At 40.0% G+C, this 20,819-nt stretch overlaps 1 protein-coding gene across 1 annotated transcript in view; it reads left to right on the top strand.

The window, feature by feature from the left end:
* Window positions 1-18,747, top strand: part of LOC125010086 (zinc finger protein GLIS1) — a 54,747-nt gene extending 36,000 nt beyond the window's left edge. Inside the window, exons 4-9 of the mRNA XM_047588434.1 lie at window positions 1,498-1,611; window positions 6,658-6,784; window positions 8,599-8,755; window positions 15,708-15,841; window positions 15,929-16,027; window positions 17,784-18,747. Of these exons, the coding sequence (XP_047444390.1) occupies window positions 1,498-1,611; window positions 6,658-6,784; window positions 8,599-8,755; window positions 15,708-15,841; window positions 15,929-16,027; window positions 17,784-17,926 (774 nt within the window). The 3' untranslated portion in view covers window positions 17,927-18,747. The remainder of the gene's footprint in view (window positions 1-1,497; window positions 1,612-6,657; window positions 6,785-8,598; window positions 8,756-15,707; window positions 15,842-15,928; window positions 16,028-17,783) is intronic.
* Window positions 18,748-20,819: the final 2,072 nt, after the last annotated feature.

A 20,819-nucleotide genomic window follows, 5' to 3' on the forward strand; every position in this document is an offset into this window, starting at 1 on the left:
TAAACCGTGGTTATTAGTTATTATTCTGAAATATATTCGCTACGTTTGCTTTTTGTGTGTGTTGTGTGTGTGGGTCATTATTTTTACCGAGTTAGGAACCCATGAACCTATAAACCAGTACATGTGTTTTCATGAAATCCTAATTGACTCCACCTGTTGAGCGCTCGGCATTGAAAACGGGAGAAAAATAAATCTGTCAGCGATTTGAATCAAGGAAATTCACTGGTCTAATCGCACAGCTTTTGATCAAATTGTGAAATGCAGGCCACTCAACATAACTTATGGGCTTCTTGTTTACTTTGGAACGACTCCATGTAGCGTAGCCTCGTTTAACCTCACAAAACGTTTATTTACACCAAAGAAACAGTGTGCAGAAATAAGTGTCGTTGTATTTATTCACATATTTTAGATTTACCTTATGAATAAAATGAATTACAGCTTAATCCTTCTTTCTCTTTACCTCTTCACGCTCACAGATGAAGGGTAAGTACACTCCAGTCTCATCTCTGGGCGCATGAGCTCATTGTGTAAAACGTTGACTTAACTTCGTGACCTCCCTTGTCTCTGTTAGACCAGTTGTCACAATCAGAAACCACATTTACAACATTTATACCCAATTTTTATGTAAACAGTGTGGATTTGACTCAACCCAAGTTGTACTGTTGCCTGTAGACATAATTTACGTTTGACGCCATATCCAGTGTGACTGATGGTTTGGTCAGTGAAGTCCTAACTTATCCTCATACATTTTGGAATAGAAAAGACAGGTTTCAGTCTTTATTTCTTTATTTCCGATCACCTCAGCAGCGACTATTCTTCCTGGGGTCACATTAAATGCACTTGTAAAACAACAATTATAAGTACAGATGGAGTTAACAAATTCATATTAAATGACAAATACCATCTTCATTCAAAAATAACACCAACAATTATCCTAAATGAGAAAAAAAATGTAATAACTGACTTAATTCTTCTTAACAAAGTCAAGCAAAGATAAAAACAAAGCAAACCTTAATTATGCCTTTCCTCAATTTATTAGTTGTACCGTTTTATAAATCATAAATCCAATAGGTTTAATATTTTTATTTTACTTTTTGCATTTCCATTAACAATATTTGTCAGATTTTGGTGTTAGACCCTCAGTAGTGAAGGATAAATCACTTCTATTTCTTTAAATAGCAATATTTACTTTGAGTGTGTAAGAGAACGTATGAATATACTTTCAATAATGGTGTTTGATTCTTTTGGTATGACAGGGGGAAAAGGTAAGATTTTAAATACCTGACGTGTTTCGACTGTCACCTGAAGTCTTCTTCATCTGGTAGAAGTGACGTGTCATTTAAAAACTTTACAGGAGGAACACCTGTTTAAAGTCTTACCTATTCCCCTTGTCTTACCAAAAGAGTCAAACACCATCGTCGACAGTTAAAAGAAGACAAATTGAACGTTTCTGAGGTTTAAACATACTTAATTTATGTTGTTGTGGTTTGTTCACAGAAGCCGTACGCCTGTCAGATCCCAGGATGCACCAAACGCTACACCGACCCCAGCTCCTTACGGAAACACGTCAAAGCTCATTCAGCCAAAGGCCTTCAGGAGAGAGAAGTCAAGGTACCGGCAGCAAATACGTTCTCATGGTGCGTTACATTTACCTCCGAGTTCAGAAGTCGGCACTGGGAATGACGTCACACCTGAGTTATCGGTGTTGCAGTTACAGAAGTCAGAAAACTAGATGGGGGCATCCATTAAAGCTCTTGCCTTGTCCGAATATAACTTGTGTGTTCAATATTTATATTGTTTGAGTGAAGAGTGAAATTAAATTAAAAATAAATAAATAAATCTTGGTATTACCTAAGTTCATTGCTATAATGTTAAACTAAATTTAGGCTCTTTAAGTTACACAAATTGTACATCAAACAGATAATTTGAACCAACTACAAGACCACACAAGGCAAAAAATGTATAAAAATATCCAATGGTTTTAACTGTGTAATTTAACCAGTTTGCCACGATGGTGTTTCGCACTGTTTTGGTTTTACCAGGTTTGGTTGTTTTTAGCCGATGTTAGCGCAACATGGGCTTGTGGTTCCCATATAACACATGAAAAACTTAAATTACACTATAATAGCATTTCAACACATGGAAAAATACTGTCTGCACGACTGTTTTAATGCGACAAAAGCTAATCAGAAGTACTAATAAACAGAATATTACAGGAGCTTCTAATTACTGTTTACATAGGGGGTGGCCATCTTGGAAACCCAACTCAGGTTCTGTGACTTTCTGAGTAGAGAATCCGACTTTGGGGGACGTCCAGTTAAAAATTCCAGCCCGCAACTCGGAAATTCCGACTTCTGAGTAGGAATGGAACGCACCATCACTACGTGGACTTTAACGTGACAACAAAACACCTCACACATCTTTCAGAAAACTTCTAAAAAACCTTGAGCAGCAGCAAGTAGAAAAGGATTTAGGAAAAACTATTCTAAAAGGCATTATGGGTTAATTTTAAGATTTTTTTTGGCTATTTTTTACTTTAATGCTACGGTGTATTGACACTGCTGATTAAGTTAGAGAAGAAAATGTCTTTATTTTGTAGCGTATCAAAGTTTTAAATGTGTTTTCTATGGCAACAGTCCTCCTCTGGCAGGTCACGATGTACTTTAGATCAACCAGTCACGATTATTTGCCAGAACAGAAGAAGAGAGCAACACTGGTGACTAGGGCTCGATTTTATGATTCAGATTTTGATTTGAAAGATTTGATATCGTTTCATTTTTTTTTTTTCAAAAATAAAAAAATAAAAAAATGGAACAGCATATGCAAGATGTGCCAAGTAGTGGTTAAATATTGTGAAAATGCCACTGAGACAGAGTGAAACTAGAGCAGGAGTAGGAGGATGGAGGAGGTTGTGGTGGAAAAAATGTGAGTTACAAATGTGATCTCTAATTTCTCTGGAAGGAAAAAAGTAGAACTTCGAGAGAATCCAAGAGAGGTTTCTGGAGCTTCAGATGAAAATAAGACTTCAAAGGAAAGATTAGTGTCTGACAAAGAACAGATCGATAGCAAGGACAAACATGAATTAGCAGTGGTGTGACTTTGCCCTGATGAAGAGCACTGAAAGCAGAAATTTAACCAAGAAGCTGGTGTTTATGTAATGACAGTCACCACCAGAAGGGGGAGACAAAAGCGCCACACTGCAGCTTTAATGAGTCATTTCAGTAGAGATAGGAACGCTGAGAAAGACATGCAGCGAAGTGTGGTTTTAAACTTTTATGGGCCGAAGACAAATGGTAAACAGATGGACTTGTCAATGTGTCAAAGCCCTGAGACACCAGAGCAGCTCCACACTATAAAACATGATGCACGAATTAAGTGGCACCAACTAATTATTTCAGCTTAACATCGAGAACCTACATCTTTTATCAATTCAGCTTCAAATGTGTGGTTTATATTTTCGGACCACTTCAGAACTTAAAACACAAGTTGTTCTCTGTGATCGATTTTGAGTGAAACATCATCATGGCATTAGCAGACTTCCCAGCGCAACACACAATGAAAACTCCCCAGAGACGTTTCAGTACTTTGAAGAAAGTGTTCATGATGGAAACTGGGTTTGTGTTTTCAGTACATGTTAAATTAAAGCCTGATTGTTTCTTTTTATTATAATGAAAACAGTACAAACCTCGATAAATGCTCGCACCAAACTTGGTACATTATCTGAAGTTATTGGCAGCAGCTTTGCATGATGTTTTTGTTTTGAGTTTGGTGCAAAGATTTGATTGTTCAAATTGACTCAAGGAGAATCTGTCTGAAATGATTGTCAGGCTGAACACTCTTAAATCTACTCAACTGGTTTTCTCAAGTTGAGTCAAACATTGTAAAATTACCAACAAAAACTGTCACTGCAAGTGTTTCCATCCGTCCCATCCTCTTCCCAGATTTATAATACACGTTTGCCCATAAAGTAAGAAATGAAATTGTTGTGACAATGTGATTTAAATAAACAGGAATAAAAAGAGGAATGTGTGAGGAAAACCAAAATTATTTATGGGCAACAGCGTAGCTTCACCTGATTTCCTTCTTTGCGGATGGACAAGACTCGTGTCTGTGAAGGTTCCCAGTAAAAACAAAACTGAGACTACTGGACGTGTTTGACTTTTCTTGAAGATGATTCATCCTCATCATCAAGTTGCTTCTTTGTTTCTAAATGACCGGAGGGAGTTTTTTTATCTGAAACATCTGTGGGTTTCAACATTACACCAGCAATTAGAGGATGCTGTTCAGATTAACCTGGTGGTTTTCTTATTTTCCACAGTTAGCGCTACTCTAATGAGCCTCCTACTGCAGAAGCCACTTACGATGAGTGGTGAACGTCTTCAAGAAAACTCAGCAAGTCCAGTTGATTTTGGATTTTGGTCAGAAAAGGGAAATATTTAGTTTAGTTACTCAAGGCGACTGCAGTGAAACAGCAAATATTAGTGTATCAGCTTCGTGAACCCTGAAACTTCAGGTACAAACCAGACGGCAATCTCCAGGTCTGAGCAGTGAATCACGTGTATAAGTGCAAAAAGCTGCAGTTCATCAAGTGGCCACTTGAGGCTCCAAAAGGTAGCAAATTCCCATAGACCCCCATTAAAAAGTCCAACTTTACAGCAGTATTAACCTCCTGAGACCCGAGCTTTTGTTTGCAATACATTTTCTCCAAGGTATTTGGTATCAGTAAGACCTTAAAAATGAAGCATCATTTTTGAACAGGAAGTCGTTTTTCGAAAATAAACAAAGTCCTCATATGTGGACGCGGGGATTATTTTGCTGTATTTTATATTAAAGTCACCAATGTGTAACAAAATCTAAAACTGTTTATTATAGCACAAGAACAAGGCTGTGCAAAGACAGAATTGCAAACAATGAAATTCCAACATCCTCAAACAAGTACTTAGCTAGTTAACGACATTGTAGCTTGCTACTATTGACAGAATTCAGACAGAAGTCATGTTGAACTAGGAAAGTTAATGAGCATGAGTAAACAAATTTCAACAGTAGAAATTGATGAGGGTTTGTCTCATGATCTGCCGCAAGACGAAAAACTTAATGTCCCCAAATGAGGACATACAGCCTTAGGAGGTTAAACACGTTTACAGCCTGGTACAAATAACAATTTATTTCACTATTCATGACAACTGTACGGCGGCTGATTTTTCGTCTATTTTTTATTAATAAAAATAAAAATAATAATTCTGCATAATTAAGGGCATTCCCGCTTTGAGTGACAGGTGGAGAGTTGGGTGGGTGGGTCTCAACGTTCAGGCTGCACCCCAACAGGACCTCCATGTCCATATTTGGAGTAACATGGCGACCGCAGGCTCCGCCCATTGCAGGCTTTATTTTCAAGGTTCAGAATCCAATGGTTGACATCACGATGGGTTTGGTCACAACATATACAGTCAATGGTACAAACTCGCAAGATGGCGCCACCCATATCTCCGGGGAAATAGTTTGGCCAATGCAAGAAATTGGGGACGTGCTGTGAAACAATGAACAATCCCAATCTGTTGCTTCTTTTGCAGTTGATTGAAGTCAACATCCAGTTTAATGATGAATGAGATGTTTTGAGGCGCTTTTTAAACTCAAAGTCCAACAACACACATGTCCTTTTTTTTTTTTTTTGTATGAACAGTAAAATGGGTCTTTGTGAAAGAAGTTTCAATGAGAAAATGGACTCCTCCTAGGTCAGTGTTTAAAGGTCCTGTTTCTGAGGAGATGGAAAGCGTGAGCATGTTTATAATTCAGTAGGATGAAATACAACAAAACAAAGTATTACACACACTCCCTGGAAGTCAGAATAGGGAGCCTATTGTTCTGCTTTATCTGGGCCTTATTTGTTTTCTATGGACCGTGAGTGACACTGGAGCTTTGTGTGTATTCCCATGCCTTGTTTGGTTTAAACAGAACCACGTGTGCTTGTAAGTTGTGACAAGGCCGACACGCCCTGAGCTGCAGCAGACCCTGTGGGGCTCTGAAAAACATGCACTTCATAAACTCCTCACGGTTATGCATTTGTTGGAGACCATGTGTCACGGCCGCTGATGTTTGCATCTTCATAAACACTGGTTTTGGGCGGACATTTCTCGCTGATTGTTCATGCCTCTTTTGTGGTTCCTGGGTGTCCTTCGCGAGCTTCTTCTGAGACCTGAAGTCTTGGATGGAGTTGTTTGAGAATGTCCTGCGGGACGCTCTGTTAATGTTGGATAATAAAGTAAATTATCTTGCCTTAACTTTGTTAGAACGTTTTGGAATAAGATTGCCCGGCATGATTTCTGGATTTCAAAGCTCGGGGAAGATATATTGCAAGATAAAACAAGAACCAGGCATCTGGTACAGGCATTACTCCTTTGAAAAATGACTAGTAGAAAAACGCCTGCGGACAACTCACAGCTCATGTTTTCAATTGATCTAATGTATGTGATCACAAAAGTCAATGCTTTCAACATATCTAGCTCCACGGGAGTTGAATTGCCCAACACCATAGTTAAAAGGCAATTTAGCTGCAGGTTTAGCATCACTTGTCTCATCCCTACACTCAGGCGTTCATCCAAACATCCTCATCAGCTGTATCTGCTTGAGCATCTGTGTGTTATTGTGTGTTATTGGCAGGTTCAGGTCCATACGGCGCTGGAGTCGGACATTTTGAGTGATTGCCTGGCGAGGCAGCACCTCCACAGCTCTGCGTCCTCCCACCAAGAAAACAGCTCACCTTTACCGGCCTTGGATGACTTCACAGGTACACGAAACGATAGCAAAGCGTCTCCGTTTTGCCGTTCTGCAAATGGGTAAAAACAAAGACATGGGTAATTTCCCAAACACCTGGCCCGTTAAGCTGTCTCCTTCATTTTCTCCCATAGCCTCATTTGCTCCTTTTCCTTTCCCTCCTCTCTCATTCCTCCGTTGATAGCTCATCATGCCAGTGTTTACCTTGTCCAATTACCGGGCACTGACTGTGGGCAAGTTGGCCCTCACCCCGCCCGTCCTTCAGCTTCTCCAAACCAGTTTTCCAGCCAAGCTCTTTTTCTTTCCCTTTCAATGGCTGAACCAGGATCAAGAAGCTGTCAGGTACACTGAGGCTCAGTTGGCAAAAGGGAGGAGAGAGCGTCCAGGAGAGCTGTCCATGTCTATTACTTCAGACTACTTGCAGTTTTAACCAGGAGACTTTGAGGGAAAAGCCTTAAACGGCTCACTCCGAGCTATGTTTATTCAAGGCGAAACAAGCATGTCAGTGTTTAATTTTGAAAATGTCCCAAGAGGACTTTGTCTTTATCGAAAATGTATGTGCGCTGGATTTCAGGTGACACATGCTATCCTCGTCAGCTGTGTTTAGACTCAAGGTGTTGAAAGCAGTGCTGATGACATGCAGGTACATGTGTTGCAGCTTTAAAACAACAGCGAAAAACAAAGCTAGTATTAAACACTATAGTCCCAGTAGCCCTAAAAAAAAAAACTATGAAAATTTTTAAGCTTTCTCCTCTGCGGACAACAACAGCTGTGGCTTTATTTTGAGTTTCATCAGAATAAAAACAACAAAAAAACTGCCATTAAAAACTCTGTGTACCTCTATTGGAACATTTTCTCTTTATCATCTGATCATCTGCACGCTCACTGTTTCAGATACTCGTGTTTCCACAATAATATGCCAAAATATTGTAACTAAGTAATTGCTAGCACCATTAGCCAGGTAGCTGCTAGCGTTGTTAAAAGAACTTGTGTCATTTAATTATTTTTATTTCATATATTTTATTAATAAAAGCTTCCAATGTTATCAAAATAGGGATTTGATATGTGATGAAAAGAATATTAGACTCAGCTCTGGCCTGATGAAGTGGATTTCAGGCAAAAGTAGTTAAGCTAACTGTGCTAGCAACAATGTGTAGCTATATACTTATTCGTATTGTACTAAGGATATGGTCAGTCAATTTGGAAGCGGAATTTCTTGCAGGAGACGTTTTTTCTTTGGACAATCTGAAACATTTTTTTTTAAGCTGAGTTGCTGTTGCCTTTATTATACCTGTTGCTAATCTATGCTAACTGCGCTAGCAACAACATGTGGCTACATAAGGCTATTTGACCATATTTTGTGATTTTTGTCCATTGTTAATTTTCAACTAGCAATGCATATGGTCAGTCAACACAGTGGTAAAAATATATTTTATATATATATATATATATATATATATATATATATATATATATATATATATATATATATTATATTTTTTTATTTTTATTTTTTTAGACTGGGACACTGTCACTCCTTTTGCCTGTTGCTAATCTAAGCTAATTGTATTTTACCAATTTGCAAATAGTCAGTACAGAGATAAAATATGTTGCAGTGGTAGTTTTTATGGACAATTTGTTGCTGTTGCTCCGTTGCTGATCTAAGTTAATTGTGTTAGCAACAATGTGTAGCTACATCTTCAAACGCCTTGGATTGATTTTTGTTTGTGTTTTGAACAAATGGAGAAGAAACTGCACAAACTTCCTAAAGTTCTGTTCTGGACCAAACTTTCATTGAAGTTAAACTCACCTGTTGTTCTCTTTCAGGTGTGTACTCAAACAGCAGCACCGCCCACAACAGAGGGAATTCAGAGTTTCTGCCTCCGTCAGTCGATAGCTGCTCCAGCTATCCGGGCCTGGAGGGAAACTTTGACGCCAATAGGCCAATATCTTCAATGACGAGCCCGAGCAGCATGAGAGAGGGGTGAGTGTAAGATCAGAAGAGTTGAAGTCGGATTATGTTGCATCCCAAAAGTCATTTACTCACTAATGCAGAGAATATCGATTGGAAACAATCACCCCTGGAAAACAGACCAGTTTCTATAACAAGCCTTTAGCTCTTCTGGAGTAACAACAGTAGTTAAACTAGAGGCAATTTTCCACGCTTGTCTTTCTCATCTCACATTTCTCCCCCGTGGATTTACCATGTTGCACCATTAAGACTATTTTCTTTTCGTAATAATGATAAACAATAAATGTCAAAAGATATTTTTTATTTCCTCATGTTCCCTCTCATGTCCTCTAACATGAGGTTTCTCTTATTCCATTGGATGCAGAATAGTTTAATGATATTTAATGATCTACCCAGAGGCAATCTTGGTCAGTTGATCCAAATCACAAAAAAAATAAAATAAAAGAAAGAATTAAAAGAAAGAAACCAAAAAAAAAAAGAATATTTTCCCGCTTACCCCTAGTGGTGTCTGGCAAGGTCTTGAATTATCTACTTCTGGGATTTTTCCTGTCAACACAACACAAAGGAGCTGAATGGGAATACGTTTGGCAATTTTCATTGTGGGCTATTTTCTACTTAAGATAAAAATAGCTGAAAGTGACCATTGTTTTGTACTTCTCTTTGGATCTGTTCTTACAGAAACACATTTTTGAGGGTTTAACCCCCCCGAAAACTGTTCCCTTTAAATGTTTTATTTATTAGACAGATGTGCAGTGTACATTAAATCGGTTTTGAGCAGTCCCTCCCCGTGCCAAACTTCAAAATAATGTCAACCTCAAATACGTGGACTCTATCAAATCCTGGTTTTGTGACCCTAAAGATTTTACAATTACTTTGCTTTCTCTCATGTCTGGACAGCACATGCCCAGAAACACGGCCGACCGATGTGAGCGTATGCATTCTTGAATAAACCAGAGACATTATCACCAGAGATGGAGTTATGGCTTTGCGGTCGGGCTGATTGGGTAGTTGGAGGCCGCAGAACTTATGTGTACTGTAAACTGAGACAAATTTTGTCTAGCTTAGTATAAAAGCAGAAGTGAGACGTAAAAGATACAGCTGAATGCCTCCAGGGCTTCTGGACAATATGGCCCCAAATCGTTGGACATTTGCCCGTTTGCCCGTAAACTGACTTTAATTGGCGCTACGGTAACAACAAAGAGGTTTAGTGGTCTAATAAATGATATAAAATCTTCACATAATACACGTTGTTTCACGTCATACTGTCCAGTTGTTTTCAATTGGACTGTAGCCCTTGGCTGAGACGTTAAGATTGATTGTTTTCTCTAAACACAAATTCAGACCTAGAAGCTTGAAGGTTAATGGTTCACCTTGGGGAGGAAATGTTGACAAAACCATTCCAAGCAAAGTATTTAGTCCATGGACTGGTTATAAATATGGAGCGACAAAGTGACAGTTCCGTAGACGTAGAGCCAAAATATCTTGGAAATGGGGGCCGCCATCTTGTGCTTGTGATGTTATTTGCGACCACAGTTGGGTTGGAAAACGTGGTATTGAGGTCCCGCTTCCTGCACGGGCCATTGACTGTATATAAAGATGGACATGACGGTAACCGTAAGATTCCTGGAGAACAGTTCTGAAGCTTAATGTGTTGGCTCTGGCTGTCATCGTCTTACCAGTGCCTGGCTCTGTCTAACTCAAGGCTAATTCACAAATAGTGGGACATGAGCGGATCCGAGAAAAGTGAATGACACAGAGGCAAACAGGCTGACGTGCCACGCAAAGCAAACAAGTAATGTGTATAGAAATTCAACCCCAGTACGACTGTTTGTTTTTGAACGCAGAAATTGGCTACAGAGGGCAAAGCCATTTTTTTTATATATATATCAGGTTGTAAATATGTTTATTTTTGCTGTGAAGTTGAATGTTTTACAGGTCTTTGGGGCTTTTGTAGCCTCAAGTGGACATAAGAGGAAGTGCAGCTTTTGAGCACCTCAAATAGTTGGACAACTAGCCCTTAATTAAGCATCCGTAAAAGTCCAGCACAAAAAAGAGACGTGAAGTTCGCCAAACAATGGAGTTGCCATCCAGGACAGTTGGGTTGGCTGTCATTGAGTGAGAGCAGAGGTGCGCCTTGAACAGGTCAACGCAAAAAAAGGCAAAGTGAGAACTCACACACAGAAAGGTCTCAGCTGGCCATCGGGATGGAAGTGCAGACTGTATAGAGCCCTTGTAAACAATGTTTTTTTAAGGGGCGGGGCTTAGTTGGAGGCAAAACATCTCAAACACAATAGAGTGTAAACGCATGTTTTAGTGAATATACTAATACACTCACTCTCCGAGACCGTGAGTATTAATTTAAAAAGTTGACTCTGACTGATGGAATTACATTCACTCTCACTACACTCTCACTCACTGGAGGGACGATTTGACCAAAGGAGGACACAGAGGAGACGAAGTCTGGTCTGTCTTTATCAAATGAAGCCTTTCCAACAAAGATATTACAAGAAATAAGTTAAACCTCTGTGGAGGGTAATGTAGTAAATGCAACTTCTGCTTGGATACACACAGGCTAACATGTGTCTTTAGCTTGCTGTTAGCATTAGCACGTAACAAGAATCTCCTAAATAATGATTAACTTAACGTTATTTCAGCCACGATTTAGTCTAACCATAGCGCTATCCAGACTGAAACTGATGACACGTAATAATCTTGATCTTATCTGATATGAAGCGTGGACATTGATGATCATCTCACTCCAATCCTCTCTTTTAATCGTGTTCAACCAAAGATAAAACTTCAATTTAGTGTTTTTGATATTTCGGTTTGGACCCCGAAAATACAACAAGACGACATTTTAATGGTTGACAGTGACAGTGTTTCCCTCCGTTTTGCCTCCCTAACGTTGTGACATCACAGTGATGTAGGCCATGAAGGGCACCATGACAGTTCCTCAGAAGTGAAGCCAAAAACATGTGGCGCTCCCCCTGGTGGCTGGCTGCAGCATAGGTCGTAAGCTAACTAAAACACTTAATGTACACATCAAATAGTTTAGTTATTTTGTCGCCCGTATCCTTGGAAATATAGCGTCAGTTTGACCAATGAAAGGAAGTTGAGACGCGCCGTCCATATTTTATTCAGTCTACGGTTTGAACCCAGACTTATTGCCAAAGCCATCTTTCAATAAATCAAATGTGTCTGTTTTCCACAGCAAGCAGCATCTCAGCTTCTTTTGCCTCAAAGTGTGCAACCACATCTTCCATGAAGCTATGCACAATCTCCTCACTGACATCCCTTTATGGAGAGATGGCTGAGGATGTCATTGAATCCCACTAGTGGCCGCAGCGCGCGACGCCCTGCCAAAGGCAACAGCAGACAAGCACTTGCTCCCCCCCCCCCCCAAATGACTTAGTGAGACGTTTAATACGCGAAAGTAAATTCTCTTCGCTTCACGGCACAGCCGGCATCACGCTCTGACCTCATAGCCCGGTGGAGTGTTTACTCTGGCGGAGAGGGGACGCTTCGACTTATTTTAATACTTGGGGGATTCAGAAGGCCGCGCCGAGCCTTGTCCATCAGCGGGTATTTGTGATGTGCAGTGTTTGTATATTTTGCGGTCGAACGGGGGGGAGGCGGGTGTGGAGGTGGATTGGCTCTCCGGAGCAGTGTGTCATTCAGATACAGCCACACTAACCAGGATGGCTCTCAGACAGAAACACTATTATGCAGTTTGAAGGAAAGAGAGGTAATGAAGTTTACTTTGCAGAAGCTCCCAGTGACATTGGACCTAAAGAGTCGGTTTAACTGAAATGTTTGACATGTCGGCACATTATTCTATTTACTTTAGCTCTAACATGAAATGAGCATGCTGCAGTTTCTCTAAGTGCTTCATAACGCTCACATTAAATCCACATTAAACACATCTAATATAATCCCTTTTGATCCTATGTTGCGTAAATACAACTTTTCCTCGGCTAAAACTGAAAACAGACAAGCGGTGCCTCCGCTGTGTCGGTAACAACGCGAACATGGAGCAGAATATCTTAAAAGTCATGCTCGCTGGATTCTTCCCATTCCAGATAAACAGCAACAATGGCATCTGACTCCAGTTAAAAAGAAAAAAAAAGGCGAGTTGCCGGTAAAATATGATCAACAGTTTCCCGAGGTCGTGCTGACAGCTGCTCCCCCGGGCGTGGGCGCTCCACTGGGCACTCTGGCCACAAAAAAAAGACAGATCCACCCAGCACGGCTCAGACATCCCAGCTATGTTGTTGCAGTGTTACAAGAATGTAAGCTGTGGAGCGGCCCGCCGTTGTTTATAGTTAAGGTCAGCCCTGATGTTCGAGGGGGGGCCACCGATGGGGAATCCACGGACCTGCTGAATTTTTTGGGGGGCTCGCAGTCGTTGCAGCGCATTCGCGGTCGCACTATATCAAAGCCCACTTTGTTTACATAATCCTATACGGGGCCTGGTCCCTATTACCTCTGGAAGCCACAGCCATCTGTAACTTATATCAGTTTATGTTTCAGAAACTTCTTTTGATTAATCTTGGCTTTTACTGTGCTTCTCCACTGAAAGCAGAGACTGTTAAATTAAATGTAATAGCATTTGACATGGGAAATGGGTAATAAAGAGACCTGGGGATGATAAATGAGAGATATGTAAAGAAATCTCCAAACATTTTGCCCTTTTTTTAAAATTTTTAATAGCCGGTCAGAAGCGAGTATAGACAGTGTTTGGGCCGGCGGCCATCGATATCTGTGACAAGGCCTGGCTTGTTTATGAAGCCCTAAAAAACCTTCCAGCAGAAACCAAGGCTGTTTGACTCTCTGGGGACCGATACACTACAGTTCATCATCCAGGAGAGCTCTCAGGCCGCATGAAATGCTGAGAACGAGCTCTTTGAAGGAGGAAAAGAGGGGGGGGGGGGGGGGGGGGGGGACTCACATACCATAGTGGGGGTTTTCAGCTGCACATCTCCTTGGAGAGAGATTCAGCTCTTTCTTCTTGTCGACTTGGCTCCAGTGACTCATTCGTTTCCATGTTGAGTCAGGGTGTTTGTGCACAGTCAGCACATTCTTGCAGCGTAACGACGGATACAGCTCCGCACAAAGCCCGTCTACAGCCCCCCGCCCCCCCAAACACTTCCTTATATAAACTGGACTGTTTGTAGATGAGGAGTATTTACATGTTTGCTGTGTAGAACAGCTGCTGCCTCGCTAACGGCTAATGGTTGTCTGAACTTTTCACTCGGTTGTTGAAGATTGATTTAACACCACCAATGTACAACTGTATGCTACAGATAAGGGTTCAGCAGGAGTTTGAGCCGAGAAAGAGGTGCATTTTTTTATTCATTTACCTTCATCAACCTTTAAAAAAATGGTTCCTTTCAAAGTTAAACTTCCACATTTATCAGGTTTAACTGGTTAATAAATGGAAGCAGATGATGAATACATGAATCTTTTTAGTAAATATGAAGCTACAGACAACAGCTACTTAGCTTAGCTTAGCATAGCATAAACACTAGCTTCTGTCCAAGTAGACTCTGCCAATCAGCACCTCTCTGTTCACCTCTTAGTTTAGTTTGCTGACATTAACATTGGCAACATGTCGTCCACCAGATCCATCATTATGGATCCATAATAAATCCAAAACATCAGTCACAGTATTAAAACAACAAGCTGAAACAAAGGTAACTTGGCTTGGGACTCATCCAAGAGGCTTCTTTGTTGAGTTGAGTTGAGGTTTAAAAAGACCCGTTCGTGGCCTACATTGCTGTGACATCACAGTGTTAGCTGGAGGCAAAACAGAGGGAAGTTTGAGACGAACACTGTCTCTTTCAACCGTGAAAATGTCGTCTTGTTGTATTTTTTCATGTCAAACCCGAAAAATCTAAAACACTAATTTGAACTTTAAGCACATACCAGCCACTGCCACTCGTAGACAGCTTTGGTTTCGCTTTGGCAGAAAACCAGTGGTTCCATTCATTTCTTGTAATATCTTTGTTGGAGAGGCTTCACTTGATAAAGACAGACCCATCAGTGTGAGTGTATTCATGCCAGAACAGTTCATTGAAACATGCTAACCAGCATTTACAGGCGATGGTTTTTCACATCTTTTGCCTCCAGTTAAGCCCCGCCCCTCAAAAAAACGTCACAGTGTTTACCAACTGTGAAGGGGACTAAGGGAACGTCTTTAAGAAACTCTACTAGTCCAGTTAGAATTCTTTCAGCTTGTTTTTTGGATACACTATGACCAGGATGATTCCTACACATTATCCCAGTCACAACAGAACATCTTGACAAAGTGCTTCTAGTAACCGTAGAGCATTTAATCTGCTGGAAATAGAAGAAGACGAAGAAGAAGAAGAAGAGGAGGTTTTTCCTCCAACTTTATTGACAACAGTGAATTCCTTCGAAAGAAGATCACCAAAATGGAGACAACATTTTTTCTTTTCACTCGTGGTTTTTTAAGAATGTTTCTTTTATGTGCTAAGCTACTGTGACCAAGTAATTTCCCTCGTGGATCGTTAAAGTCTGTCTAAATCCAAGTCTAAGTTTTTATAATGTTGTTGAACAACTGGTTGTTTTTCTACTGTCCCTCCTGGAAACTCATCGTCTGATGTTTATCCCATGTGGTGCATACATGCTCAGAAAGAATTGATTTATTCCACCCACAGAGGAATGATCAGATCAGAAGCGGTTCCTGGCTTTTCAGGAGCTGATATTTTCCTGTTGAACCCCTCTGAATCTGACTGAAAGCTCCTTTAGATCAGTCTGTTCGGACCGAAGTGGTTTCATGAGGCATTATAATATTATCAAAAATTAAAATTGCTCCAGTTCTAAACCATTTTTACCTTTTAATGTTTTCAGTGTAGGAATATTTTTATGGTAATGCAGTACTTTATTTTGTGGACTGCGTAAATATTTATGTTCAGGTTCTAAATACGTAATCTATCACCAGGAACAGATCAGCGTCCTTGTTCGTATCCTCTGACGTCAGCCCAGTGAGCTCCTCCTCAGACCGAGTGGACGTGCGACAGCAGAGCTACCAGAAAACCTACAACCACCAGCAGCAAGTGTTCTCACAGCAGCAAGGTAGGGCCAGAGCTGCCCATGACTCCTCCCCATGTCAGAGCCACATGTGCTGCCTGATTTAATGCCGTCATCGTTTCCTCTTCCAAGGCTGTTTGTACGGAGAAGGAAAGGTGGTTCCACCGGTCAGTGACGGAGGTTTTGATCCTGCCAGTTACTTCACGAATCCATCCACCACTCACTCTACAGGTAAAAAAAAAACAAACAAACAAACATAAATCAGGAGAAATGTGTCAGTATGCTCCAAGCAAAGAGCTTAACCCCCTGAGATCCATTGTCCTCATATGGGGCTGTTAAGTTTTAGGTTTGTGGCAGCTTATTCTGCTTCATTTTGACCTGCTGTCCTCATAAGTGGACGTTTTTGTCTGCCATCTAGTGGCAGCGAAGGGTCAATACAGTAGTCAGTGTGTAAAAATGGGAATTAGTTGAAATTTCAGCTTCATCAGATTTTGTTCTTGATAAACTTGTTTAATTGTGCTTATTAACTGTTCTAGTTGCAAATTTAACAAATTTTGTCAATATTAACAAGCTACAAAAATTAGCAAGTACTTGTTTGGGGATGTTGGGGCTTCGTGGTTTGCAGTCCTGTCTTTGCTCAGCCATGTTCAGGTATTAAAATAAAGAGTTTCATAATGTGTCACTTTATTTTAATGCACAGTGAAATAATCCCTGTGTCCACATACTACCTCCAGTTCAAAGGGTAGTTTTTATACCTTTATGGGTCCCAGTAAAGTTACAAACAAAGTCTTGGGTCTCAGGAAGTTAATGATAAAATCAGTGATGCTCCTTCTCATTTCAGCTTTGGGAAAATTTAGGGTACAACAGATACAACAATCTGTAATTGTCAACTAATCAATGAACTTTATTCTCATTATATGTAGTTATACAGTAGTAATTCATTTTGAGTATGTGACCTCCAAAATAGCCTAAATATGATACTACTGATCAGTATATAAATCATATTTTGATTTAATTATTGGTTTCTCTGAATATCCTTGGTATTTTTTGAGGGAAATAATATCCTGCAATAACACAACCCGACACCAAATTATCAAATTAATCATTTTGTTAACAGCACCATCATCGTCACCGTCACTCACTTGCAGTTGTGTGTCTGGATGCAGCTCTCGCTTTTTTCCTCGGGCTTTGGGCTCCACCGACTCCTGTGGGGAAACGTGTTACAGCTTCGCCAGGTTGCAGCTGAAACTGTGTCCCATCTACTGGGAGTGAGGGAGAGTGGATAGAACGTTTTTAGGGTTTTTTCACCGAACAGCTGCTGAAAATGATGCAATGAGAGAACCACAGCAGCAGATTTATAGACTGGACAGTTAAGCAGTGAACTGGGCCGAGCTCTAGCCGAGCAGAGCAGAGCTGCGGATTGAACTGATGATATTTTGTAATTAATCACAGCGGGAGCCCCCATTCACATGGCCACAGTCTTTTCATATGGTTCTAGCTGCTTGAAGGGTTCATCCAGATTTATGCTTCTGCCTTGGATCTATGCAGAAACTGCAGAAAGTGGCTGACGCCATTGTAGGCGTTTATACAATGGTTGCTGGTTTTGTCGCCATTTATATTAACAATATAACAGTATAACCCTAAAACACTAGACGCTGACCAGACCTGCATGTTGGAGATGGAGCTAATAAATGTCGAACAATAGAAAAACGTCTAAGTGGATGACGTGTCGGAGGAAGACGGAAAGTTTCTGTACTTGTTTGGTTGCTGAGAGACGTGGATGAGGAAATGCTGTACCTGCAGCATATTAGTACCTTCACTGTGGATCAGCAGCAGAAGCATAAATGTAGCCTTAGAAGGGAAAAAAATGCTTTTGCAAAATGCAAGATAGCTGACTGACCTCCAACTCTTCACAGCATATAATGATTAAAATAACTCTGGTCTCATAAAAAAAGAGCTCTGCTCATGATGAAACTATTTCTTCCAGGGTTTGACTTGCTGCAGGACCTGCAGGGCCAGGCAGGAGGGGGCTACTCCATGTCTCCGTGCCCAGACGACAGCTTCCTCTTCCAGGCGGGAGGCGTCGATCGCTGCCTCAACCAGATCTACTCCATCTACCTGGACTCATGATGGCGTCCCGGATCAACTTCCACGAAAAAACTGGACACGAAACAGAGCCCGAATGATGACAGCATTGTCGAAGGGAATTTTAAGCTGGCAGAGGCTTAAAAAATAAAAAAAAAATGGTAGAAAATGCAGAGGAAATCTAGTGCAAATGTAAATAGCAAAGATATTTTTATTCAGAGATGACCGCAGCATTTGTGATCTGGATAGAATGAGCTGTGAGCTTTATTCTTTTTAAACTCCACCGATGAGGATATTTTGTGGCTTCCTGAAAGTATTAAAACAACGATATATAATGTAGCACTTCCCAGCTCGGGGTTGATAATTACACGCGCCACAAAACAACACAGCCACAATTAAGTCATTTCATTTTAACTTAACTAAAGCAATGCCGCCCCCTAGTGTCCTAATGACTGTACAGAATTATAAATAAAAGCGGTGGATCAGTGTGGATGAGACTGATAAAAAAAAAAAAAAAACCTGCACTAAAAAAAATATATATATAGTAATTCTCAACAATCAAACAGCAGCATAATCCTTTCTTTTTGTGATATTGTGTCTTGTTGCTTCTCTGCTTTATTACGTATGCTGTACAGTTGTTATCAGTGTTATATTCAGTGCGAAGGAGGTGTGCATCGTTTACAATAACTTCTCTGCACTCTTTTCAGTCTCGTCACTGAGACTTTAAGAAAGTGACCAACCAGAAAATGTTTACACTGATTATGTAGCAATTCAGAGATTTCTTATTATTGTAATTGAACAGTGTATAGACTGTATAAAAAAAAAGCATCTGTCTTTTATATCTAAATAAAAACAAACTGTTTGTATGTTGTTTGTTTGTTTGTTTTGTATATTTAGTTACAATCTACCTGCTTGTTCTCGGTTCACTTTTGCAGAATTTAAAAACGTTACAGCCTCGAGTTTGTGTTTTTTTATAAAGATCATCATCATAAAATATTAGTAAAAACTCACATTTCAACAGTGAATAAGTGTATTGTAGAAACAACCATTATGATGATTATCCAAATAAATTCACTCACTTTAGTTTCAACCTTTGCTGATGACTTATAAATCCATATTTATGATGTGAGTTATAAAAGTTATATTTTACATTGTTTTCTAAAGTCCAAAAATCTGAGACTATTTGTTGATATACTATCAACAAATGAATCTATTTGTGATGGAGTTAGATTGTGGCTGCTGTCATCCACATCACTGACATAAGGCACTGAGGTAAATACTGAAGGATTTAATTCCTTATATCTAGTTACAGCATCATCGGATAAGTGTGAACCATAACGAAATGTCTTTCTGATTTTAGTGTGATCTCTTACAGTAAATTCAAATCTTACAAGAGAATGATCAGTTATGAAAATATATAGTTAGACTTTCAGTTTCTATGCCATAAGTTAGTACAAGATCTAAGGTGTGATTGAAACAGTGAGTTGATTCATTTATATTCTGAGAAAAGTCAATTGAGTCTAATAATGACATAAAAGAGCTAAGACTGTCACTGCCAACATCAACATGGACGTTAAAGTCACCGACTATAATGACTTTATCTGTTCTAAGCACTAAATCACATAAAAGCTCAGAGAATTCTGCTAAAAATCCAGAGTAAGGAGGATACACCACAACAAAGAGAATTGGTTTTTGTGTTTTCCAGTCTGGATGAGCAGGACTAAGAGTAAGTCTTTCAAATGAATAAAAGCTTTGCTTAGGTCTAGGATTAATACATAAATCAGAGTGGAAGATTGCTGCGGCCTCCGCTTCGAGGAATGTGATAGTTGCTATGACTGGGTGGCGTGGACTCATTTAAACTCACATATTCATCATCCTGAAGCCACGTTTCACATCTGTGGGTGAGTGGTGATATAGGTCATGGGAGGGGGATGAATTTGACATGAGCTATGGGCCGATAGTCATTGTAGCTGGATGGGTGAGGGGTTTTTGGGACTGGAATTATGGTAGTGGCTTTGAAACACATGGAGACAACGGCTTGACTCAGGGACATGTTAAAGACATGTGAGGACGTCCTTCAGCTCCTCGACACAGTCCCTTATAACACGGGATGTTGATCCACATTGCCTACTCACCCAGCTAAGAGGAAGGACTTCTGTGCCATTGTGCTGCCTCTGCCCCTACTACATTTAGCTACGTTTAAAGTCAAAACTTGAATCTGTCAGGTGGATATGTTCATGCCAGGCATCTTTAGGTTCACGGCACTTGCACAGCCTCCCTACTGTTGCGCATATTTGAAATAAAGAAAAACAACAATATTTGAACCTGTGTATTATTTGAATAGCTTAATATTGAATGCAAAATCATAACAACGATGTATATTTATAAATGGCACTTGGCGGGTCCTTGGCCTGAAAAACGTTGAAGACTCAATAAAGCAATCAATTGAAAAACACAAGAAGGAACATCATACAGGAAACCAAGGAACTTAACAAAATAAAACAGGAAACTCAAAACATGTTCACAAATAAAAGACGAAGACACATAACCATGACAGCAGGAGCCTGTGAACGTCTCCTTTCAACCATAACTTAATTCTGGTTAATACAAACAGTGGTGGTTTTACTGAGTGACGTCATATACGCATTCTATAGTGTTTTTACAGGCCGCACTAGTAGTTTAGTTTAGTTTAGTTTAGTTTAGCCTTTATTAGTTAATTATCTGGTGGGTATTTTACTCATTTATTTTTATTTATTTTTTTATTTGATTATTTTTAAAATACATATCACCATCATTTGTCCATCACGTGTAAATTGTGTTGAAAGTGCCATATTGAGCAATACGTTGATGAAACGCGCGTTCAGCCACCAGGCGGCGCTCTTCCACCTGTTGAACTTTGAACGGGAGCTCAGAGAGGATTAAATCTCTCGTTATGAAT

This window comes from Mugil cephalus, chromosome 7, assembly GCF_022458985.1.
Source record: "Mugil cephalus isolate CIBA_MC_2020 chromosome 7, CIBA_Mcephalus_1.1, whole genome shotgun sequence".
In the NCBI taxonomy this organism is placed as follows: domain Eukaryota; kingdom Metazoa; phylum Chordata; class Actinopteri; order Mugiliformes; family Mugilidae; genus Mugil; species Mugil cephalus.